Here is a 25,487-nt window from a genome sequence, read left to right on the forward strand (position 1 = left end):
TCTTGATGTTAAATACCTAAGTGTTTTTTGATAAATAAATATTACAAATGTTAATGTTTTTTTACGTTATTTGACACGCCGTAAGACGAGAAAATTAGCTTTCCTTACACTAAAGTAACAGGATATCTGTGTGCTTGTACCTAAGGATCTCGCTAACTGGTAAACCGATTGGGTTCTACTTAGCAGGGTAGCTTCTTCTAGGTCTCGGAAAGGTTTATAACTATTTTGGGGGAGGGTACCACCACCCTCTCAAGAGAAATCACAAAAAAAAATTTTTACGAAAAAAGACTTGAAGCCAATATGTCGATAGGTATCGTGGAGACTTGAACGCAAAAAAAAACATTATTTTTGGGGAGGGTACCACCACCCTCCCAAGAGAAATCACAAAAATTCGAAATTTTTTTTACGAAAAAAGACTTGAACGCAATATGATAGGTATCGTGGAGACTTGAACACAAAAAAAAACACATTTAAAGTGCCACTATAGGCCTCTAGGGGCATAGCCACTAGTTACGAATAAAGTAAGACACAAATTAAAGAAATGCTTTATTTTCTAGGTATCTTGTATGTCTGAATTTCAGCTGATTTTTATTACAAAAAAGAAAGAACAAAACACCCAACAATTTAATGCCAGAATTATTAGAACACGGGTTGTCGCATCTGTTAACCATAATTAGTATAATGAATAAAAGTATCATCTATGAATGTACTGTATGTACTTTAATTGTACAAATTATGGCAAAAAGTGCTTGAAAATGTACAGGAAGTATTTTTTTACAGTGTCAAAATTATTGTTGATATATAGAAAATCACAAAAACCCTGAATAGATAAATCATAAGAAAAAAATCCACAAGTTTTTAAAAAAAAATATTGCGTTTAGGATTTAAAATAAAACTTGTGGATTTTATTTGTACAAAATGGTTAACAAAATATCTTTGATTACACTTCTTTTATCTTGTAGTGCTTAACATTTTTTTTTACAGTGAATTTAATACCAAATTTACATTAATTTTACAAAATTAAGTCATATATGATTTACTTACTATGAAATACATTTTTGAAACATAAAGGGTTTAAAGCAACAAAAAATATTTAGAAAAAAATAGAAAAGCTCTCGAGGGGAAAAATGAGGTCATATTAATAGTTTTCCCTTTTTTGACAAAAAAACACACGGGTTTAAACATAGGATTGGTAAGAAAAGGCGCGAACAAATAAATAATCATGTGCACGCCATTGATTGATTGTTAGAAATGCTGGAAAACTAATTACATTCTCATTCTTGCTTTGCTCGGCTCCTGTAACACAAAATATATTCTAGAATTTATTAAGACGGCGAATTCATGAGGCAAATATCTTGTATTAAGTTAATATTTTATAAATCAAAATTACTCCAATTCCTTTATTTTTTGATGTTGACTATAGTGTTCTTATTTAAAGGGATAAGATAGATTATTAGTAGCGAAGCTACTCTATAATTTGAAATGTCCGTCTGTCTGTCCGTCTTAGTTTGGGGGAAACGTGATTTTATCGGCTCCTATAAAAGATAAAAGGCTGAAATGATTTTGACAACATTCCCATTATTAAGGAGCACAATTAGCTATAAAACATCAATGGCGGTCGGACCGCTTTTTATTTAAAGGGATAAGATACGATTATTGTTATACTACTAAGTTTAACCTAACCATCACTGGCCTAAGTTCAGTGTGGCCGACGTCCTACTTATCACATCTATGTAATCTTAACTTCAAAAGGGTAAGAAAGGAGCAAAAATTGTGCTATGGCTTAAATCTAAAAATAGAATAGCCTAAAATAATCCTGAAATCTATGTGAAGCTTCCATTAAAAGGAGAACTTTATCAATTCTTTAGTAATTGAAATCTAAGCTTCAGACAAAATAAAATTACTTCTTTACATAATAATAAAGGATAGAACCTATCAGTTGGGTATAGAAGGTAATTCATGTTATAAAATATTTGCAGGCGTGTTACCTAGCTTAATTATTCTAGAATATATATTTTTTCCTGTAGAGTGGGTGGGGGAGGTGGCCCCCTCCTTTCTAGCTCCTCCAAATACGCCATCAGAATATCTGCTCTGTCGTCGTTTAGGGGCTCCAATACATGATACCTGTAAGAAAATATCAAGTAAGAGTCAAATAAAAGTAGCGCATCTATTCTAGAATATATCCGTACATCCACCCGTGAGATAAGAAAATTAAGTCTCTAAATACAATACAAGATCACAGTATAAGACACTCTTGCGATAGAGATACTTTTCAAATAACTAATGAAATGACTTATACTTTTTTGAATGCTTACTGGTTTTCTATGTGTTTACTCAATTGCTACATACTGTTAATTTTAAGATACTCTTTACATATAATTTTTGGATCTACTGCAGTTCACGGTAAAATATTGCTGGTAACGAATATTGCCAAAAATCTATGAATTTTAAAGGCTGCTAGCTGCCAAACGGCTAAACGTACAGATCATACCCACACACCATTTAAGGCGGCATAAGAAGGCCTACAAATAAACTGGAATAACCAAGATCCAATTATGCACAGGGAAAGCTTCACTGAAGAAAAACGCGTAAAATAGGTCTTTTTCGCGCATTTCTCTGCACTGCGAGATAATTATGAATTATTGATTTATGGCTATTCCAGATTATTTGTAGGCCTTCTTATGCCGCTTAATACAGTGTGCGGGCATGATCTGTATGTTCAGCCGTTTGGCAGCTAGCAGTCTTTAAAATTCATAGATTTTTGGAAATATTGCTTACCAGCAATATTTTACCGTGCACTGCAGTAGATCCAAATTTTTTACTAAAGTTATTTCATTTGTTATTATTTTGATCATTAGATGAATGACGGTTGGGCTATCTTATCAATTCTTATTGGTGAAGCTTTATATTGGAAGGTATACCTGCTGTCCTTGCTCAAGATCTCTTCAATCTCCTCCATGTGATTTCCATCCTTCTCTTTGATCTGCTCCAGTGACTTGTATGTGATCACTTTGGTCTCCTAAAATAGTATTAAGATTTCAAATACATATCTAGATTTGATCAGGAGTCTAAAGGGATGAGACGATGGCCAATAAAATAATGTACCTCCCAAATGAAATGATAATACACAAAATTACCCCATCTGTAGATTACAATTAGTGGTTGAAACGTTAAGACACTCAACTGAATGAACCAACCAATCAAAATTCAATTTAAGTCCCCAAGGTTGTTTAGCCAACAAATAAGAAAATATTTGGCTTTGGTGACTAGTGTAATAAATAGCCAAATGTCCCCTCCCTCAATGAGATTTGAGACATACAAGGCTGCGCTGTGAAAGTGGTTGTTTCTTATATCATATGAAATCGGAAAGCAGTGTTCTGGAGCCGGAGCCGGGAGCAGCAACATTTTTGGTGGAGCCGGAGCCGGATCCGGAGCCGTATTTTTCGTTAAAAACGGCTCCGGCTCCGGACTAGCTAAAAATAATTTAGCAAGGTCTATTTCCATATAATAAACTGAAAAACTATTGTTACTTAACAAATAGACACACATCCTTCTACTTTTATATAGCTTTAATCAAATAAAAGCAAAATTTTATATTATTTTTTTTATTTTATCAAATTCAATAATGAAAAAAAAAATGATATATTGATTTTAAGGTAGGAGCCGGAGCCGCATCAAAATTATACGGCTCCGGCACCCTGTCGGAAAGTATTTCTTACAATAGAGACTTAATGAATCTTTGGGCATGTAGGGGGGCTAGTTTTAACACACTAACGTACAAGTATATATATAAAAAATAGGCGCTGGTCTTCTGTATTAGAATCTAATAATATTTCAATAAGCGCCCGTTCATTCTTTCAGTAGTACAAAGCCTTCTTTATTCTTTTACTTTATATTATCTTAAGAGTTGTAGCAACTGGAAAAATATAGTAGCTACTTAATCAAAGCAGGTAAAACCTTACCCTGAGAAGGTTCTTATAATCTTCTCTGGCCTTCTTAGTTTTGTCAGAGATCCAGTTATAGAACTCTTTCTCACATTTCTTCTCGCTGGAGCTGAATTTGGTGTACCTTGGATCTTCGCGGATTTGTTTTTTAACATCCTAAAAATATTTTTCAATTTAAATTGTTCTCTATAAAACATTTTAATTTTAGAAATGCATTCAAACACAAAGATTATACAAATTTACAATAATAGCTAATGAAGTTGGTAGAGTTTTTTTTTAAAGTAAAGATAATATTTTAATTTACATCATTTGGCATGAAATATTATTCTATTTAAAAGGATCTCTCTTAGACAAAAAGTTAGGAACGATGCAAACCCATAAGACTTAAATAAATGTATATCTGAGATGGGTTTTTGAAAGATGAATGCCGCGTTTTTTCAATTCGCGAAATTTAAACAGAGTATACAACTATTTATTTAATTATTTCGCTTTTGTTGGTACGGCCTTCGTAGAAGAAAAACACATCATCTTTAATCCATTTTTGCTGCATATTAATTAATGCATCTTTTTAGAGCTGTATTAGACATTATACAAATGGCTAAAATTATAATTTTAAAATTTTGAATTCTTAAGTTGTATACTCTGTTGAAATTCTATCGTCTTCGTTCAATCAATCAATGTCTAAACAATGTCAAAAAAACGCGGCATTCATCTTTCAAAAACCCATCTCTGGCCGTTCCTGTTTAGGAGTTCTTCAAATCTATTACCTTAAATGAAGCATCCAAGGCAACATCTTTAAGTTCATCTAGAAGACTATGATAGGAATCCTTCTTTTTCTGTACCAACCTATAAATCAAAACATTGAATAAACGCGTGAAAACTGTAAAGTTACAATACTTATTTTAGTCTGTTTTCGGCTTACACAAGGGATGATATATTTTATTCTTTGTTTGCATAAAATTACATTAAAATCATGACTTGTCAGCATATCAGTAAGCCACCTCTGAGGGAAATCTACCTTTTACAATTTTAAAATCAGCTGAACCAAATATGGCAATACCTCTTTTTAAACACTTCTTCTAATCATCCAAACGGATTTCAATTTGAGACATAGTTGCAGCTGCCGAGATATGATGAAAATGAACAAAAAAAACTTACTTATCCATGTGTTCATCGAAAAGTCTCTCCTTTTCTGGCTTCTCAAGAGACAATGACTCCCATCTAGAATCTTTCTTCAATATCTAGAAATTACAAAACACATTAATACAATAAAATAAATACCGCAGTAATAACAATTTAACCCCATCCATTTTTTTATGAAATAAATAAATCAATAGCAACATTTTACAAAACCCGTATAATCCTCAACTTTGGTTTTAATATTTCCAACGTCAGCCAATAGATAAGTAAGTTGCGGGGATATTTAATAACTGACCAATGTTAATGAGAGATCTAACACTTTGCGTGCAAAAATATGATATGTAGGGAAATTTTTGGCTATCCGTGTTTCATTTTTGGTTGCTTGTATAAAATTTAGTGATGGCAATCCGTCGAATTTTTGGGCCGGATCCAGATTCTTAAAAGAATCCGTCAAAAAAAGTGGCGGATTCCTTGCGGATTCCGGATTCTAGCAGTATTTTGATGTCATGTGACCACTGTACAGCCAATTAGAGGGCTTAGTTGACGGTGAGTGGATTACACGTGATCGTTGGCTGTCCAATCTAAGCTCTTGGATTCAACAGCTCATCACGTGATCGTTGGCTGGACAATGAGAGCTCTGCGTTACCAGCTGATCTCTCAACTTCGTGGTTTATGTGGGAAGAGTTGGGGGGTGGGAGGGGTTGGTGGTGTGTGTGGGGGGGGGGAGGTGATCTTTGCCATCAAAAAGAGGGAGTTGAAAGAAAAACTCAAGACGATAATTTTAGCCTAGGTACTAATTAAGAATTCGGAGTCCGCTATTAAAAAACGAATTCCGGATTCGGATTCCAAAATTGGCCCAAAAATTGGACGGATTCCGGATCCCGGATCGGATTCCCAACCCTTATAAAATTATTACCTTCTTTGCCTCTTTCCAGCTGTAATCTGGCGTCCTGATGAGGTCAGTGAGCAGGGCTGCGAACCCGTTCACCTCGGCTGAGTGCATGTGTTCTTTACGCTCCTTGTCTCTGTAAACAAAATAATAAATAGGTTGTGATTTGCCAAATTATACAGAACATGTTCAATAGTCCTAAAAGAAGCAAGATTTTTTTGTCCGCTGTGATCTAGCTAACCGCTAAACCAACTTTTCCTAAAGAGGACTATCCACGAACAAGAGCAAGTGATTCTAAGCACCTTCCAGCATTGATCCTTGGCATTTTTTTGTGTGAATATACTACGTTCATGTTTATTATATGGTTTATCGACTAAAAAGTTAGGTTTCACCATGGTTTTATATGAAAAAAACTTTGAAATGTTAAGCATAGTTTGGTGCAAACTCATCAAATGTTTTTATGAGTTCAAACTGTTGTTTAAAAGCTTTGACACAAAAGTATATAATTTTCATCAAACATGTATGTTTAGAAAAGGGTTGGTAGCTTGTAATATTTTAAACAGTTCAATTAATGTGCTTTTGCAATTTACAGCATTTGATGCTTTTATTTTATTTTGTCCTTTGAACTCAACAAAGCAGTTGATGATATTGTATCTAAAAATGCTTTACATTCTAAAGTTTTTTCATATAAAACCATGGTGAAGCATAACTTTTTAGTCGATAAACCAAATATTTAACACAAACCTAGTATATTCACTAAAAAAATACTATGGATCAATGTTGGAAGGTGCTTAAAATCACTTGCTCATGTTCGTGGATAGTCCTTTTTAGGGAAGTTTCACGTAGAACCCGGAATAGTTTTGGGCTTTTTTCTGCCTACTTCCTTCATTTCAAATACAAAGTTTCTAAAGGATAAAGTCTCAAATCTTACAGAAACTCATTAAATCTATTTGTTGGTGAAAAATGCAGTAGGTATAATATTGCAACAGCCAGAAAATCACATTATATTTTGTCCCACGTATAGATTATTTTTGCAAGTAGATATTTCAATAACATACCTTTCTTTGAGATGACCGGCCATTTGTTCCTTAACCTCCTCCTCTCTCTTCTTGAGGCTGGCAATCATTCTCTCCTCTCTCGCCTTCTTCTGTGCAGCCTCGCTGTCGCTGTCCTCACCACCATACTCCCCGCCGTTCATACCCTGGATAAACGGGATTAATTTTCAGAAAAATTTATGCTTTTATAAAATGAAAAAGACTCCTGTCTAAACGTATTAGACATACAAACCTAATGAAACGTCAGAAAATTAGTATTTCTGATACTGTTACCATTATGAAGCCATAATATCTAAGATTTATTTTGTAAGATTAAAACAAGAGGATTCAATCCAGTGAGAAGAAATTGTACTTTAAGTTTTAAAACAGACTCTCTTGTTTGTTTGCCAAACATTTAGGTACTTTTATTAAATCCTGATTGTTTTGATCTATGAAATGGGATATTTAATCTATTGTCATTGGGGATTTACACAAAGGGGGGGGGGGGGGGGTTTAATGCAACCATCTCGTAATCAGTGAGCAAATGGCACTTAGAATTCGAATTTCGATCTAAACTTTTGCATGAGTAATCCTTGGTAGGTCTATTTTCCCTAAATCGAACAAAAAGTTGGAAAAGTAACGGCTGGCGGCTCAGCCGTTTAGCCGTTTTTTGCCTATATTCAGGGTAAATTCATCATCAATTACGTAGGAATCAACTTTTTAAAACATATTTTTGGTTTAATTCATGTTAAATAATAGCAATAACCATTTTTGAAACTTCTACTACCAACAGCTACCGTTTAGAACCGTTTGATAGCGTTTTGGAGTGGCAACGAGAATAAGGTGGAGATAGGTTTCGTGAATAATTTGTACAATAGATATCCAAAAAATGGCAAAACTGCTGAGCCGCCAGCCGTTACTTTTCCCACTTTTTGTTCGATTTAGGGAAAATAGACCTACCAAGGATTACTAATGCTAAAGGGGTAGTTTCACGAAATGCATTTGAACTTGATTTAGTGAACCGCATATTTTTAACCTGGTTAATTGGTTAAACTGCATTTATATGGCATATAATTGAAAGAATTTCAATTTTCTACCACGTATTTTTTAAAATATCAAGACTTGAAAATCGTCTTTTTAAATTGCATATATCACAAAAAGACAATTTTCAAGTCTTGATATTTTCAAAACTACATGGTAGAAAATTGAAATTCTTTCAAATATATGCCATATACATATAGTTTAACCCATTAACTAGCCAAAAATATGCGGTTCACTAAATTAAGTTCAAATGCAATTCGTGAAACTACCCCTTTTAGATGGAAATTCGAATTCTAAGTGCCATTTGCTCACTGATTACGAGATGGTTGCATTAAACCCCCCCCCCTTGATCATCCATTGTCAATTTGTCCTATCCGTTTAGATTCCTAGTCAATCCCCAGAAATAGCTTCAAGGACAAAGCACAATCAAGAAAAAGATATGCTTACCGAGTCGTGTTTTCCGTTCTTTTCAGTCTCCGATGTTTCTCCGTCTTCTCTGTCTTTCCTCCTACCCCTGCTGCCAGAGCGACTCCTGGACTTGCTCTTACTACGATCCTAAACAAGAAAAAAATGTTGATGAATAAGGGTTGACAACATTATGTCTAACAGGCATGGAAAGTAGGTTGGTGGGTCTGTTCATCTTGATAATTACAGACAGCCAGCCATTTTGATGCTAAATATCTTAATGTAGTGCAAGTTTTTTTTGCATAATAATCAATCACAATTACACATTATAAATGTAATATGCGCGCCTGACATTGAAGGAATAGAAGCTATAAAGGAATTTATGTGACTAAGAATATATCATCTGCTTTACAAGAAGGGAACACTACTCTTACACATTTTGCATAAATAGTGCAGGTTTTGTCCTTTTTATGAAAATAAAATCTAAAAAATAATTTTACCTTCTTTTTCTTCTTCTTTTTATCTCTGGAATCGGAGCGAGACCTGGACTTGGATGATCCGGAGGATTTGGAGCGTTTGCGTGACCGGGACCTGTCTCTGCGCTTGCTCCTGGAGTCCCGCAGGTCATGGACATAGTCTGAAAACCAGTCCTCTCTCTGGGAGCTCGAGTCCACAGCCTAGAAATATGAAAATAATTAAGTAGGGCACAGACAAGATCCAAGGTTGTATTTTTAGGTGAAATCAACCACATAAGAAGAGCCATAGCAGCAATTTAACAATTTCATAAGAAAAGGCAAATTTTTAAGTAGTTACTTTGGGTTCAAAGCAAGAAAATGAAAAAAAAGCACAGAGTATACCTTTTTATCGATTTTAAAGGCCAGTCCAGTTATCGAGTAGTTGCATTAGAAATTAATTTTGTCCTTATAATAGCTTATCTTAAAGTGCATATGAATATATGAATAAATATATACTGGATATATAGAAGATGAGTACCTGGTATCTAGGATCATCAGCGAGCATCTTCTTGATATCTGACCATCTGCTATGGTGATCAATTTCGTCACATTCCTGTGAAATCAATATTGGTAACAAAAAATAAAAAAAACAAAGTTGCTAAATGCGTAAAGTGACAACAAATCTATTTTATATAATGAGATTTATCCACAAACCAGAGGGAAAAAATAAGCTTTTCAGTGATGCTTTGTACGTATCACGTATGGTTTTGGGAGATATTGTCTTCCTAATGTACGACTTTTAACCACTAATTTTATCCCTCAAAAAAACATATATTGCGGATTTTCTCTTAAAATAATGTAAAAAAAACATTACAGAATACAATGACTTGCAAAACAAAATGAAGTATTTTTACCTTAAGCATGTTCTTGAAATCCTTCTTGATGCTCTTACGCTTCTCTTCTTTCTCATCTTTCTCTCTCTTTCTTAACTCAATCTAAAAATAAAACAACAAGGATGAGATATTTATAAGATGGTGTTAAGTACCTATATCATTAAAACAAATTTTGTTCTATAATCATAACTTTTTTTTTTTGGGGGGGGGGGATTTTTGCTTTTTTGGAGGGGGTGGACACCACAGGACCAGTAGGCATATTCCCTGAAGAGTAGAACCCGGTTTAGCGGTTACCGAGATCTTAAGCTTCAGACAGACATCGTTCTACTTTGTATGATAGATAAATCTTACCAAGAAATCTTTGAAAATATCTTCTCTATCTCTTGATTTCTCCAGAGCCTTGTATCTAGGATCTTTACCATTCTCCCTGAAGTAAAATATTTGTGTTATTTTTCAAGTTTACTTTAATATTATGGCATGTTAAAGCGCAGCCTGTATATCATTCGTTTTATGAGGGGGGGTAATTTTTAGGTGTCATCCCATGATTGGATAAGATAAAGAGGGTGGGGGCGGGGTGGAAAAACTATTCAGTTGGTTAACAAAGCCCGGAAAACAAACATTAAGAAACATCTTTCAGATTTAAAAGTGGATTTTTTGCATCATATAAACAGGCAAAAACTAATACTAGAAAATCGTTTTTAACCATATATAAAAATTAACAATTTAATCTTAGACTTCGTTGTTACACCTTTATACATTATACATCAAACGCTATGCAACATAATAAACTTAGACGTCTTTGTCCGTGTAGAGTAGTTTCACAACTCATACTAAATCATCCAAGAGCTTACTTTGAGAAATCGCTGTAGCTTGATTTAGAGTCTAGCTCTGACTCTTCGAGTAGCTCTCTGAACTTATCCTTAATCTCCTTCGCCTTCTGTTTCCGTTCTTTACGCTCCTCGTCCGCCCGTTCCTTCACATACTTCTCAAATACCTTAATAACAACAAATATTGGCATAAAAAAATATGTACATTTAATCCATAAGTAGCAGACATTGTTTTTAACGGCGTTTCGGAGCCGGAGCAGCAACATTTTTGGTGGAGCCGGAGTCGTATTTTTCGTTAAAAACGGCTCCGGCTCCAGATTAGCTAAAATGATTTTTTAAAGTAATATTATAATTTGGCAACGGTCTATTTCCATATAATAAACTGAAAAACTATTGTTACTTAACAAATAGACACACATCCTTCTACTTTTATGTAGCGTGTCGGAGCCGCATCAAAATTAAACGGCTCCGACACGCTGGTTTTTAATGTCAGGGATCTTAAGGGATAAGACAATGGAAGATGCACTTGATGCACACTTCCAATTCTCACTTCAGAAGATTAAATATATTGGTGGAAAAGTTTGGTCACTACTGGTTTGTACAAGCCAACAAATAGAAGAACGTTTTTTATAAAACGTTACTTTGGGTGCCAGAATAATTAACAGCGACCACTACCCCTCTAGAAAATAGTCGAATAAAGTGTCTATGGATCAGTTAAAAGAAATTTTATTGCAGACGAACACTGCAGTGCTATTTATAAAGTAGCTATATTATTATTACTATTGGTTTCAATATGTATAATAAGAGATATAAGTTTTCCGGAATTTTAATGTAGGGAGTAGATTTGAAATCTGCATCAAATTTTAAGGATTTTTTATAAAATTCGTTTTTTGTAAAATTCTTTATCTAAAAGCGAAAATACATTTTAAGTTAATTAATTTTGACCAATAGGATAGGTGGATTTCAAACTACCTGCGCTCTAATTGGTTGAATGATGTACGACATCCAATCAGAGCGCAGATTTTTTAAATCCACCAATCACAGATGCCAAAATTAATTAACTTAATTTGTATTTCCGCTTTTAGATAAAGAATTATACAAAAAACGAATTTTATAAAAAATCCTTAAAATTTGATGCAGATTTCAAATCTACTCCCTACATTACAATTCCGGAAAACTTATATCTCTTAATGTATAAATCATATGCTGAGATTTATAACGCAGGATTATTAGTTTTACGGGTCTGTTTTGTTCTAACTTCACCGCCTATTCAAAATAACATTACATTTACTTCTAAATCTTTTCTTCACTTAAATCATTTATACTGGACCAACCAGTAAACTATAGAGTAGCTACGCTAATATCCAAACTATAAAAATGAATCCTACCTGCTTTCTTTCCTTGCTGGTAAGAAGTAAATATCTTGGGTCAAACACTATCTTGTGTAGTTCTTTCTCCCATGTGCTAAAATTGAAATTATTATGTTTTCAATCGTCTAAAGAAAAAATTATTTACTTACTTAAAAACCAAAGGGATAAGACAATGGCCGATAAATGTATGTATGGGGTATATGATACTACACAAAATTACCTCTTCTGTAAATTGAAATTGATGGTTAAAACGTGTTGATACTCTACTTAATGATACAATCAATCCAAATTCAATTAAAGTCTTAAAATGATTTTTACAAACACTGACCCTAGCAAAAGTTATCCTCAAAATACTGACAATTTTGGCCATTTTAGCAAAATCAGCGGATTTTGACAGTTATTTGAGGATAACTATTGCTAGAGTTAATGTTTTTTTAAATTCCCCCCAGGGGGGACCCTTCCCCTTTTTTTTATGAAAATCGAAATTGACATATTGCTAAAATAAGCTACCAGAACACTTTTTTTGCTACTGACCAATGTCCCCTCTTCCCCCTGTATTTTACTCAAGTAACACAATAATTTTTCAATTTAAAATGTTTATTGATGTTTTATTTTATTATGGGAAAAAGATATAAAGTAAAAGGAGGTCAATAACCACCCGACCCAATTTAAGCTCAACACTAACCAAAAATTAAAATATTATGTAACTGCACTTTTAGAATACAAACCTAAAGGCACTGATCTTCTTTTCCTCGAGCAGAGCTTTGAACTGTGTCATCCTTTTCTCCAGCGGCACATTGGCCCTCTCCCTGGCGGCCTTGACCTCTGCCTCAATAGCGGCTTCCTTACCAGTGCCCACCCTCTTCTTCTCCTCCTTGATGAAGGTGATGTCGGGGTCAGGCTCTTGTCGGCTGTTATCCACGGGCGTTTCATCCATCTAAAATTTATAACGATGGATATATAATACGTGGATATTGTGAGATTATTGTATGTATATTCTTGTAGAATGTTTCTCCCGGCTGGCTAACATAACGATACCCCCAGCTACCTATATTCATTTTTATAACATTATGGTTAGAGTTGATTGAAAATATTTTTGAAAGTGTAAGTTAGTAGGTACAAATAGTTTTTTTTTATTTTCTTGATACTTTTAGCAAAATGCGAGATATTGCCTTGAATTTTTTTTTTCTTCAAATAGCAGACTAACAATGATTCGCATCAGATTCTGAAAGGGATATTTAACCCAAATCCCTCCATAAATCATAACATTGTTTATTAAACCTAACAATTACCTTCATTTTCTTTTCTGCAGGTTCTCCAGATTCCGCAGCTGGCTGGACAGGTAGAGACTTCTCTGCCAGCTTTCTCTTGTATTCTTCTGCAGCCTAGATGGATAAATAGTATATTACCAGGTAAGTTGAGCGGTGGAATTAATCAAATGGTCAAACAAGATTATTAGCTTGAACAAAAACTGCTTTTATGAATTGAATAAAGATTACCTACTGTTCTTTGTGTAGGGACAAGACAAACTAACATCCTACTAATTTTGCAGATGGCCATCCAAAACTGCAATTAATAGGAAATTTATTCCTGATGCTTTGTGCCAAAGGAATTTTGAAGTACGATAAAACTGTACAAGTTATGTCCTAAACATGTTCTATAGAAAGGTAAAAATCACAAAAGCTATCTTAACAGAAAAAAATTTATAAAAAAAAACTAAAATCGAACCTCAGGTGATTCTAGCATCTTAGCAACGTCACTTCTGCCCACCATTTCAGCTGGCTTTTCCCAAACACTTGTCTTTGTGGTGGGGTTGTAGAAGAATGACCTAAAAATCAACAGATTTAATTTACGTTTAGTCTGTCGGACTGTGATTTGTTTCTACTTTTGTCTTTTAATTTATGTACGTTGGGCTGTTTAATTGTGTACGTGTCAGTAAATTCATAAACATTTGACTGTGTTACCCATAATCTCTATCTTTTTTAAAGAGTTTTGATTTATCTATCTGACTATGGGGTAAAACAAAATAATATAAACTCTCCAATTTCTTCTATCTATAAATATGTCTGTCGGTTTGTCCTTACCTTCCATCGCCAGTCCAGACAACACACCATGGTGTACCAGGAACAGGGGTGCTGGACACTGGACGAGACTTGTCCTTCGGCTCCTCTTTCTTGGGAGGTTCTTCCTATAAAAATATATACTGTAAATTAATCTCAGGAATGAAATAGGTTTGTGTCATAACATGAACCATACCAGGAAAAGTTTTTTAGCTGTTTCCCTTAAAGTGCTCAGTCGAACATAGTGTTATGCCACCGCAGTTATAGACCACGCAGTGTTAGACCACCCCAAGGAAACAGACATAAGAAAGAAACAAATATTATTTCAAAAATAAAGGGGGGGGGGATGGTACGACAGTGGTCAATAGGAAAGTACCAGTTTTTTATAATATCAAAACATATTGTACATTATCATTCATAAAACAAAAAATATTCCCTAACGCATTATGACTAGCGGAAAGGTTATAGGCATTATATATAGGTTATATAATTTCACTTTCGCCATATGAAATCTTCCTTAAGTTAAACTAACCACATGTTATTTTTATTTCAACTTCCATTTATTTACTGACGAAAATGTTAGGGGAACAATAATATTACCTCTTTAGTTGGAGATATTTCATTGCCTTGCATATTCATGCCGCGCTTTTGCAGAACCGCAGCTGCGGCCGCCTTAGCTCTCTGGGCGGCCAAACTTTCGGGGGTTGACTGAGCCTTCTGGGAGTTCTCACGCTGGGCGATCTCGGCGGCTGATCCGAGTTTAAGGAAGGCGGGAGTAAAAGGCATATCTTGCTTGGCCTGATCAACAATTTCCATACGTTTCTAAAGACACAACAAATCATTAATTTGATATGAATTTTCTCTCTAAATTATATTTATCTTTGTGGGTTTGTGTCTGTTTTTTTTGCTGTCAAGTTGTACAACTTTTAAAATCATGTACTTGATGATCAATAAAAGCACGAGGCATTTTCCACAACCAATGTAATAATACAGGGAGGGAGGGGACATTGAGCTGTTCATTACACTATTCCCCACAATTTCATAATAACTTTTCTCGTATTATTCGAATCCGGTGGATAGGAACCGGTTCTCATCAATACAAAAAAACTATGTCTAGCATCGTATTATATCCAGCTTTCTACGAAAATTTAAACCTTTTAATTGTACATTCTATATCCGCGGAAAGCTGCTTATAATACGATGTGAGAAATAACTATTCTCATTCGTTGGCTTAACAACTTTGGGGACTAGTTAAATTTTTATTAGTTGCTTCATTAAGTTAAGTGTCCAAACGTTCCAACCAATTGTTGTATTTAGATAAGGGGTAATTTTATGTATCATCAAAAGGGATGGAATCAATTTATCGGCCATTGCCTTATTCATTTAGATTCCTAGTAATAATCATAATAATATTTCAGCATGTCTATCCTCACTCATGTCTATCTGTAATGCTAATTTATCCATCCATTTACCTGATGATCAATAAGAGCTTGTGGTTTCTCCCAGACACTTTCTTGAGTCTCAGCATTATAATAATATTTCTTTCCATCTGGTGCATCATGTTCTGACCAGGCACACTTGGGCTCCTCGACGATGGTAGCAGTATCTGCGGAACGAATTATATCATAGAACTTTATCAAGGCTTATAACAATAATTTCATAATTGCTGCTCTGGAATAAGAATTAGAGGATAAAAATATACCTGGTTGTTGAGCCCAAGGAGGTGGAGCACCACCAGGCCCACCTGGACCTCCCCAAGATGGCATTGGACCGCCCTCTCCATGCTGTCCTGGACCACCGAATGGAGGTCCTCCAGGGCCACCCCATGGTCCACCGGGACCTGGACCGTTAGGTCCTCCGTGGAATGGGGGACCACCCGGTCCTCCAGGTCCACCCCAAGGAGGCATTGGTCCACCCATTGGAGGGCCACCAGGTCCTAGGAGACCACCGCCACCACCCATGTGACCGGGACCGCCAGGTCCTCCCATAGGACCACCAGGACCCATGTGACCTGGACCAGGTCCTTCATTCATCTTCTTTTGCAAATTTTCCACCTCATCCTGAATAATATTTTGTAAGGTAAAGTAGGATATGATTAAACAGTTTTAGATCTGATTTTATAATATTTATTAATTCTGTTTATAATATTTTGTTGTATATATAGACTAATACTTATCAATCGTTGAGTAACGGACATATATACCACTAAGTTATAGAGAAGCAGTGCAATTTAAGGAAAATAATAATTTTTTTTTACCTGTGTTAGGATTTTGACATCAGGTCCTTCTGGTTTGTCCCACTGTGTGGCTCTTGTTTGTGCGTTGTAATAATAAAATTTTCCTAAACAATAAGAATTTATTAATCAATTAAAATTTGTCCCATTGTGTTGCTCTTGAAGTGCAAAATTTTAAATTATCTAAGATCTCAGTAACCGCTGGACCGACAACACTGTGAATCTAACACCCAGGATCCTTTTAGAATCAATGAAAAAAAGGAACTTGACCGGTTCAATGGGTAGCGAGATCTTAAGAAACAAAAAATCTACTTTTTATAAGACAAAGATTTATTCTACTATTTTATGTAACGTAACTTAGAAACACTTACCATCTTCTGTGGGAGTTTCTACCCAGACCTCTCCACTCAGATCAATACCAAGATCATGGGGGCCACCAGGACCTCCGCCGTGAGGTCCTCCGTGGCCAAATGGACCACCTGGTCCTCCAGGACCACCAAATCTGGGACCAGGACCACCTATATATAATTTGTATTGATATTTTTTAACAAATAATTTTGTAAAAATTTGAAAGGAAAAGTCTTTCTTTAAGTTTGTAGCTTATAAGTAACTTGTATGTAAAATTTTTTTTCTACGTTTGTAATCCTCAAGTGTGCATAATCAATAAATAAGAAAACTAACCTGGTCCTTGCATCCATGGGGGTGGAGGTCCATCCATAGGTCCATCCCAGCCTCCAGGCCCATCAGGTCCTGGACCGCCCCATCCTGGGGGTCCAGGGGGCCCGCCACGCGGTCCGAAACCACCACGTCCGCGGAAGCCACCTCTAAAGTCGGGCCGGAAGTTTCCGCGGAAATTGTCGGGCGGTCCGCCGCGGAAGCCACCTCTTGGTGGTCCACCGCGAAAATCTGGTCCAGGCCCACCGCGGAAGTCTGGTCCTGGCCCGCCACGGAAGTCACCGCGGAATCCGCCGCGTCCACCGCGAAAGTCAGGTCTGAAATCTGGTCGGAATCCTGTGGTTCGTTAGCTGTGGTTGATATGTAGTCTTTATTCGCAAATTTAGGCCTTAAGTTTTATTTTGATCAAGAAAAAAAAAAGATTGGGGTTGGGATGTATTAACACACGTAACGTAAAAGCTGAGCTCTCTAATTCAAAAGGGATAGTTGCATTAAGTGCATTTGAAAAGCTTGTTTGCAAGCATAAGTTTCAAGATTACCATCTTCTAACATATATAATTTTGTATTACAATAAATAGCAATAAATTAAGCACCACAAAAATAGTCAAAATGCTGTTTTTGTGAAAACAGGGCAGCCAATTATGTAGCATTTATCCAAAAATATGATTTTCAAGTCTTTATATTTTTAAAACTACCTGGTAGAAGATTGAAATTCTTTTCAATGTATGTCCTATAGATGTAGATTAAACTATTGAACAGAAAAAATTATGCATTCACTAAATTCAAGTTTAAATGCACTTCTTGCAACTACCCCTTATAGTCCTTTATATTGTGGTAACTATAAAAAAAGCTCATGTTTACGCCAAGCCTGCAAAGATCTCCACCCCCTCTACTTAGAAATGATAAAGAAAATGAATCAAGCATTCCTCCTCTTCCCCGGGGGAAAAATCCCCCCCTTGGTCCTCCTCTGCCACCTCTACCCCAACCGGGCCCGTCGTCAAAATCTAAAACAAAACAATTTATGCAAGATATTCCATTATATTTTGTTAAAATCGTCCTACCTAAATAATTCAAATAAAAATTCCATTATCATTAGGTAGGTACACTAGGGTGGGTTCATATCGGAATTAGACAAAGCGGGGATATGCAACAGATAAAATTAACCTTAAAAACATTTCTGACCGAAAAAGAATTTTAAAAAATTGAGTTTTAGAACACGACCACTTAAAAATATAATTCATTACTTATTAGTATGCAAAGACGACATTCAAAAATATTTTTGAATCAGAACTATGGCTTCATGGTGCTCCCTGGAAAGGCCTTGAGGAGCTGAATCAGGAACTTTTGTCCGTTTCAAAATATCTCGTTCCCAGCCTTAGAAATCACTAAAAAACCAAAAAAATTTAAGGTTTATTGAGAATTGTCCAATTTGTAGAGGTTTTTTAGATTTTCTCAGGCTAGGAACGAGATTTTTTGAAACGGACAAAAGTTCCTGACTCAGCTCCTCAAGGCATTTCCAGGGAGCACCATGAAGCCATAGTTCTGATTAAATAAATTTTTGACTCCCATTTACAAATAGCTATACAATTGAATGTCTGGTCGTCAGCGGTTTTAAGACTTAGGACAAATTTTAAATCATCCAGAGGTGTATTATATCTATATAAATTGAGTGCAGATCCCCGCTTTGGCCTCAGAAAAAAAATGTCCAAAATCAACCCACCCTAAGGTACACCAATTACAATTTTTTTTTTTCATACTGTATAGATACCAAAATCATAGGTTCTAGTGATATTCATTTTAAGTTTTAAAGGATTATTATAATCATTTCGTTAGTTAGATCTTAAGCTTATTCATTATTTCTTTAAAGTATCTGATTGATTATAATTATTGAGCTTCGCACTTTATACATGTTTGCACCCTTGTTATAAAGTTGGCCTTACTTCCAAATGGTGGTCCATCATCCCTGCCAGGGCCGCCAAACCCTCCACGACCCCTGAAGCCTCCTCTGGGGCCGCCACGGCCACCTCTGTGTCTGTCGAAGCCCCGCTCCTCACCATCTCCATCCATATCATCATCACCTAAACAAATAACGTAGTTGTTATGTAGTGTAATCATTCATGTAGAAATATAATTTTGGATTCAATATTAAATTGATATCAACAAGATTAAACCCAACTCAAGGCAAAAGTGTCAAAGTGACAATATTTTTAAAACTACCCACCTCTATCCGAGTCTCTATCTCTAAAACCACGGGGAGCATCTCTGAAACCATCATCATCATCATCTAATACCAGAAAAATGTCAATATAAACGAATTTAATCAGGGGTGTATATTCTGCACAAGACTCATTTTTTTCCTCTGCTGCAAAATATTTCATTCCCCCCCCCCCCCAAACTTAGGTTTTATCCTCAAGAACAGAATAATGTTTTGTTTTTCTAGTTTTTTCCCCCAAGGAGGAAAAATGTTTCACTACTCTTTATTTAACATTTATTCCCCTTAACACATATTTTTTTATCCCCCCCCCCTTTCAGCAGGGGATCCCATTCTGTAAAGTGTAAATTATCTTTAGGTAGGCATCATATGATCATTATTATTAAAAATATTTAACATGTTAAACGCTCTTAAATGATCATGAGAATAATAGTAACATTTTTCTTTCCTGGATTAAAATCATCATTTCTGTTGAATCCTCCCCTGCCCCCTCTGAACCCTCCCCTACCCCTCTGGGGCGGGAAGTCATCACCTCCCCTGAACCCTCCTCCGCTTGGTGGTCTGTCAAAATCTGGGCCATCATCTCCATCGCCAGGAAAGTCGGGGCGGAAGTTACCGCCGCCACGGCCGCCTCTAAATCCGCCCCGACTTCCTCTGTGGGGAGGAGAGCCTCCGTCCCCTCCAAAATTATCGTCATCATTACCACCTTGGGGAGGAAAGTCCTCTCCACCGTCACCACCTGGAAAATCATCGTCGCCTCCACCACCCGGAGGACCGTAATCGTTGTCGCCACCCCCTGGAGGGTAGTCATCTGAAATAAAATACAAATTACTCTTTAGTTAAATTGGAGCGAAGTCTAAGCAATAAGTTTATTTTATTTTTGCCTAGCCCATTAATAGCATAGAAGAGGCAGACTTAAAATCATAGATAATAAGAATTATTGTCATTAGAACTAAGCAGGGGTGTATATTCTGCAAAAGATTCATTTTTTCCCCCTGCTGCAAATTTTTTTTCCCCTCCTAGTTTTTTCCAGCAAGGAAGGAAATAAAATGGAAAAATATTTTCAAAACTCTTTATTTTATTCATATTAACCCCCCTCCCACATATTCTTTTAGTTTTATTCACCAAAAAGGTGAGAAAAACGGGAAAAAAATGCTGTCAGTTCTCTTAATTTTTACATTTTTTTCCCCCCAACCACATATTTTTTATCCCCCCTAAGTTTAGGAGAATACAATTAACTAAATGTTTTTGTTTGTAAATGAAAGTCTTAAGAAAACTTGGATTATAGTATAATTAAGCTGTGTTTTAGTGAATGTAAATTAAGGTTAACAATACTATACTGAGCTGGATCTTTAAATCATTTTAGTGGTGAGCCAACTTTCCACAAATGAGAGCACAGCATTTTATGAAATGCCGCGCTGTGATTGGCTGAAATTCGGCTCACCCCAATCTGGCTCACCACTAAAATGATTTAAAGATCCAGCTCTATACTATAGCACTAATAACGAACTTATCTTACAATTCTTTAAATTAATAGATAACATAAAATCAATATGTTGAAGAAAGAAAGTTTTATAAATACTAAGTGTTTGGGTAATGCTTGGAAATTTTACCAGGAAAGCTACTTATTTGTTTATGTAAGTGCGGACAAATAATAGTTATTTCTCGCATCGTATTATTAACAGCTTTCCACGGATATAGAATGTACATTGTACAATTATAAGATTAAAACCCTTTTTTAGCCCCGAGGTGACGAAGGCACCGGCTAAAAAAACTGGTTTTAATCTTATGATTGTACATTTTTATATTCGTAGAAAGCTGGACATAATACGATGCTAGACATAGTTTTTTTCATATGGATGAGAACCGGTTCCTATCCACCGGATTAGAATGAATACGAGAAAACTCTTACCCATATGTGAAGGATTATCCATGCTTTCTTCGTCCCCCATTCTTCTTTATATACCTAGTAACAATTAACAATTAGGTACAGTAACAACAAATAGTTTTTTTCTTTTCTTTTATGTCATTTATTTTGTTTTAGTTTAAAGTCTTTTTGTCATTTGAAAAGGTTCAAATTTAAAAAGGTCAATTTTTGAAACTAAACCTAAAGCACAAAGAAACTGTATAAAATAAAATTGGAAATCTAACAACAAAATTTTCAAAAATTTGATAGTATAATAATATGGCAATTACATTTTTAAAAATTACTTTGTTCTTTAGGTTTAGTTAAAAAAATTGTTATTTTCGCTTTAACCTTTATGAAAAACCTAAAAGTAAATATGTATGAAATCCTGAAAATCAATTAATATTAAATATATTATTTCTTTATTTTCATCAATATTAATCTACTAGTGGCTTCGCCCTTTACATCTAAAAACCACCCATAGATTTCCTGAAAGCCTTGCTTGTAAACTTGTTCATTCTAAGTCTAACTATTAAAGAGATCTTTAAATTTAAACAAAAAACCTTACTACTTAAAATAAAGAGATGATATCAATTTCAAAGTGCAATAGCATCATTTAGTGAATAATTAAAAAATCTTAAATTAAATCCCGTTCTATGTTATCTGAAAAATACATTATTAATTCCTGAAATTAAATTATTAAACCTGAAATCAAAATTATTAAGCTCATTGCGCATATTTTTTATTTTTTTATATTTAAAATGTATCATAGCTAAAAATGGTCTTTATTTAGTCCTATTCCCTAAAAGACCCCAAAAGAATGGGGAATAATGCAAGTCCCCTTCTTTATAGTGTAGACATGTTATTTTATTTCAACAAAATATTATATGACAGCGAAATGAAAATTAAAGAAGGGGAATTTTACTTTATTCCCCGTTCTTTTATAAAACAAAAATTGTGAATTCATTTTTTTCTTTGTTTTCGTGAGTTTCAAATTCGCGCATTTTTCATTTTTTCTTTCGATATTTTTTTAGTTTTAAATTCTGTTTTGAAATTTACCATAGCGTATTTTGGGTTGGAGTGAGAATGTTGTTCCTTGTCCTTGGCCGTGTGTCGGGGGGGCCTATGCCACCCCCCAACCACCCAACTCTGATCGTGTTGACGCCGCACATGGCTAAATTTTAGGCCTCGTCATATTAGTAAATATAAAAGTTTAGTTTTTATTTCAAGTGCGATCGGATGACTATCAAGGACTTTCATAGGTTTAACATCCAAAAAGACAACCAATTCCTAAGACATCCCCCTTTTAAAGGTCAATTAACCAGTGACAACCAGAATGATATTTTTCATATGCATTGTTTCAATTATGATTTCAGTTCGCACATTTCAGGCTATGACATTCCCTTTTTAAGGCCGTTATACGACAGACAACCAGAATGTTAATTTTATACTTGTTATATTAAATGTTAAATAGCAAATTGCAATGGGTTGTTTTTTAATGCGATACGGTTCAATAATTTTTTTCTATTTTCTATGTATAAACGCTCGTTTTCTATAGATTTATGTTCTATTTTAAAACATTTAGGTATATCTTAAGTTATCTATCTATCTATAGTTTAAAATTCTGATTATATATAAATATAATTAAATGGTTAAAAGCCAGGAAAGAGATTTAATAATAATTGTAAAAATACAGAGATAAATAAATGGAAGATGATTTATCATACAACCAATCATTCAAGACAATCTTTCAAACATTTTAGTATGTACGTAGATTAATTTATCTTCCATTCACTTATCCTTGCTTTCTTTGTAAAATAGATAAATTAACCTGAAAAAAATGTTATAATTAGTCTAAGGACAAAAGACAACTTAATCCATATATGTTATCAACATATCATTTTATTACACAACAGAAAAAGTTAATTATAAAGTAGATTGCTTAAAATATAATGCTGAAAAAAAGTATTATTAGTATTAGTGACCACTTTTGGAATAATCAAGAGTTACCTTAAAAATAAGATTAGTACACCTTAAGAAAAAAATATATTAGAACCTGAAAAAAGTAATTAGAAATCATGGGAAGATAAAAAGATCCAGATTTAACATTAACCAGACATTTTAGAAAAAAAAGAGGTGGATGGTGGATTCTTGAAAAAAAATTAGGCTCGCTACTCGCTGGAGAGGCAAAATTATTTTTGTTAAAAATCTACAAAACTTAAATAAAATCATAATAGGGTTATTAACATAAGATTTTGTTAATTTTTTTTGTAGATTTTTAATAGGATTAAAAAAATTTAGCGAGCCTAATTTTAGTGAGGCAGTGAGCCAAAAAGTTTTTTTTTAGAATCCATCTCAGGTTTTCAAAATTATTTGAATCTTAGAATCTTCCCCGAAGTTTTTCTCCTTCCTGGCTAATTTTGTTGCTAAAAAATAATCTTGCAATTGATTTTTTATGTTTTAAATTACGTAAATATCAAAGGCATATCGGGCAAATAATTAAGTTAAACTTAATGAAAAATATTAATTTTAAGCAACAAAACATACTACAAATCTTATTTTTGTCCTAATTGAATATTATTTTAATTTATAAATAATTTGTACCGCGGCAGAGTTGTAGCCCCAACGGCTCGACCATGAGAGAGAATGAGAGACAGTCTGTCAAGGACTCTGTTCTACTGAAACCAAAGGAAAACCGGTTTTAACTCTTGAGCTGTAAAGATTTACGCACGCGCGAACGCTTTTGATCGATTGTCGAGTTCGGTAGATTTTTTCATTATTTTTCGATGATTTTTTTTCGTACGAGATTCATTACGATTTGTTTATATCTATTTTATGATTTAATCTCTACGATTTTTGAATAAAACAAAATTAAAATGAAACTCTTTGCCAATTTATCTTAAAAACTTGAAAAAAGTAATATTAGAAGTAAAGATTTATATTTCAATTTTGTGTTATTCAAAATGTTTAGCGATCAGCACTTATTATACATTTTTCTTCATCATTATATTTCCCGTTTTTGTTAGATTTAGGCGCAAAGCAAAATAAAATTCCTCGTATGATGTCTTGTCTCAATCAACGTTGTCTGGAACCCTTAAAAATTTGTTTAATCTGTCCTGAATAAAACATATTATAAAATGTAAAAGGTGATTTAACTTACTTTTTATTTATGATGGGAAGAACCAGTCTGGTGTAATTTTAGGATTTAGTCTGAAAATATAGAAAATTTTAAAGATGTACATTATAAATGTGTCTGAATAAATTACAAAAATTTTGTGAACAAGAGATTTTTTTCTGAGATCAGTGAAAAATTTAATCGAATAATGAAAAATACCATCAATTTATAAATATCTGCCATTATAAATAGTTCTAAATCTCATGTTCTTGCATCAATATACAAATAAGTATCACAATAATAGGCATAATGCAAAGATTAATATTAAAACAATTTCAATTGCTTTTAAGTATGGCTTAAAAAGTTACTTTAAACAAGAGAATCACATTTGAGTATGAAAAAATGTAGATAGTTAATGATAAACTAGCTTTAATGCAATATTGTGTAAAGCTAACAGTCAATCAATGACATGAATATCATCATCAAAAATTTCAATAGAATTTTCATCATTTTCCAGGGGTGTATATTCTGCATGGGATCCCCGGCTAAGGGGGGGGGAAAAAAAATAAAAAATTAGTGGTTGGAGGGAAAAAAAATGTAAAAATTAAGAAAACTGAAAACATTTTTTCCATTTCCCCCCTTCCTTGGAGAAAAAAACTAAAAAAATGTGTGGCATGAGGGATAAAATAAGTAAAATATAGAGTTCTTTAAATATTTTTTATTTTCCCCCCTACTTGGAGAGAAAAAACTAGGGGGGGGGAAAAAATAAAAAAATTTGTAGCCGGGGAAAAAAAATAAATCTTGTGCAGAATATACACCCCTGTCATTTTCTGAACTAAGATCAATAGTATCTTCTGCTAAGTCCACCAGCGGGGCAGCTCTACTACTTGTCTTGCGTTTATTTGGCAATATTTCTATAGAATCTTCTGTATCGGATGATACATCATCGTATTCAACAGGTTTTTCAGCATTTTCATTGTTTGGAGGTAGAAAAACAATAGTATTATTATCTCTGTTTATTAAAATCTTATTAAAAATTATGTTGGTTAATCCTTGAGAATTAAAACCTTCTTTATTTTCATTAAAAGAAACATTTGGAGACTCTTTATCTTCGTTAATAAAAACATCGCAAGGATCCATTTCTTGTTTCATTACTTCTACTTCTTCAACGCTTTTATCATGTTCATCATTATTACTTTTCTTGTGCTCTTCAGTATTACTTTCATCAATAAGTAATCTATCTTTTTCTAACCTGTCATTAACTGGGAGAATGTCTTCATCCTCTACT

General features: G+C 34.3%; 1 protein-coding gene across 6 annotated transcripts; it reads right to left on the reverse strand.

The window, feature by feature from the left end:
- Positions 1-533: 533 nt before the first annotated feature.
- LOC145313169 (uncharacterized) lies at positions 534-24,361 on the reverse strand. 6 transcript variants are annotated; one of them, XM_080152442.1, is made up of 34 exons: positions 24,245-24,361; positions 23,689-23,762; positions 22,144-22,258; positions 21,091-21,144; positions 19,627-19,989; positions 19,188-19,250; positions 18,907-19,044; positions 17,891-17,970; positions 16,973-17,300; positions 16,663-16,809; positions 16,316-16,398; positions 15,761-16,118; positions 15,531-15,664; positions 14,659-14,880; positions 14,083-14,186; positions 13,727-13,826; positions 13,291-13,383; positions 12,727-12,935; positions 12,017-12,092; positions 10,653-10,795; positions 10,153-10,228; positions 9,823-9,903; positions 9,447-9,521; positions 8,954-9,130; positions 8,496-8,603; positions 7,032-7,174; positions 6,001-6,109; positions 5,103-5,185; positions 4,712-4,790; positions 3,963-4,100; positions 2,922-3,019; positions 2,020-2,124; positions 916-1,294; positions 534-820 (listed from the first exon to the last, which is right to left on the reverse strand). In XM_080152442.1, the coding sequence occupies exons 4-33, from the start codon at positions 21,128-21,130 to the stop codon at positions 1,267-1,269; spliced, it is 3,981 nt and encodes a 1,326-aa protein (XP_080008568.1). In that variant the 5' UTR covers positions 21,131-21,144; positions 22,144-22,258; positions 23,689-23,762; positions 24,245-24,361; the 3' UTR covers positions 534-820; positions 916-1,266. The 6 variants fall into 6 exon arrangements, with proteins under 6 accessions (XP_080008568.1, XP_080008570.1, XP_080008569.1 ...); XM_080152444.1 differs by having other exon boundaries at positions 23,689-23,759; positions 24,245-24,272; XM_080152443.1 differs by lacking the exon at positions 22,144-22,258.
- Positions 24,362-25,487: the final 1,126 nt, after the last annotated feature.

The sequence above is a fragment of the Acartia tonsa genome, chromosome 3 (assembly GCF_053477335.1).
Source record: "Acartia tonsa isolate MP-2025a chromosome 3, ASM5347733v1, whole genome shotgun sequence".
NCBI classification, from domain to species: domain Eukaryota; kingdom Metazoa; phylum Arthropoda; class Copepoda; order Calanoida; family Acartiidae; genus Acartia; species Acartia tonsa.

Excerpts from the sequence above, each read along its gene's own strand:
- LOC145313169 (XM_080152443.1), bottom strand. The coding sequence starts at position 21,130 with ATGGGGGACGAAGAAAGCATGGATAATCCTTCACATATGG. Across the intron at positions 14,881-15,530 it reads AAGCTCTTATTGATCATCAG|AAACGTATGGAAATTGTTGA; the intron begins GTAAATGGATGG and ends TTGTGTCTTTAG. Across the intron at positions 13,827-14,082 it reads GTCTGGACTGGCGATGGAAG|GTCATTCTTCTACAACCCCA; the intron begins GTAAGGACAAAC and ends GTTGATTTTTAG.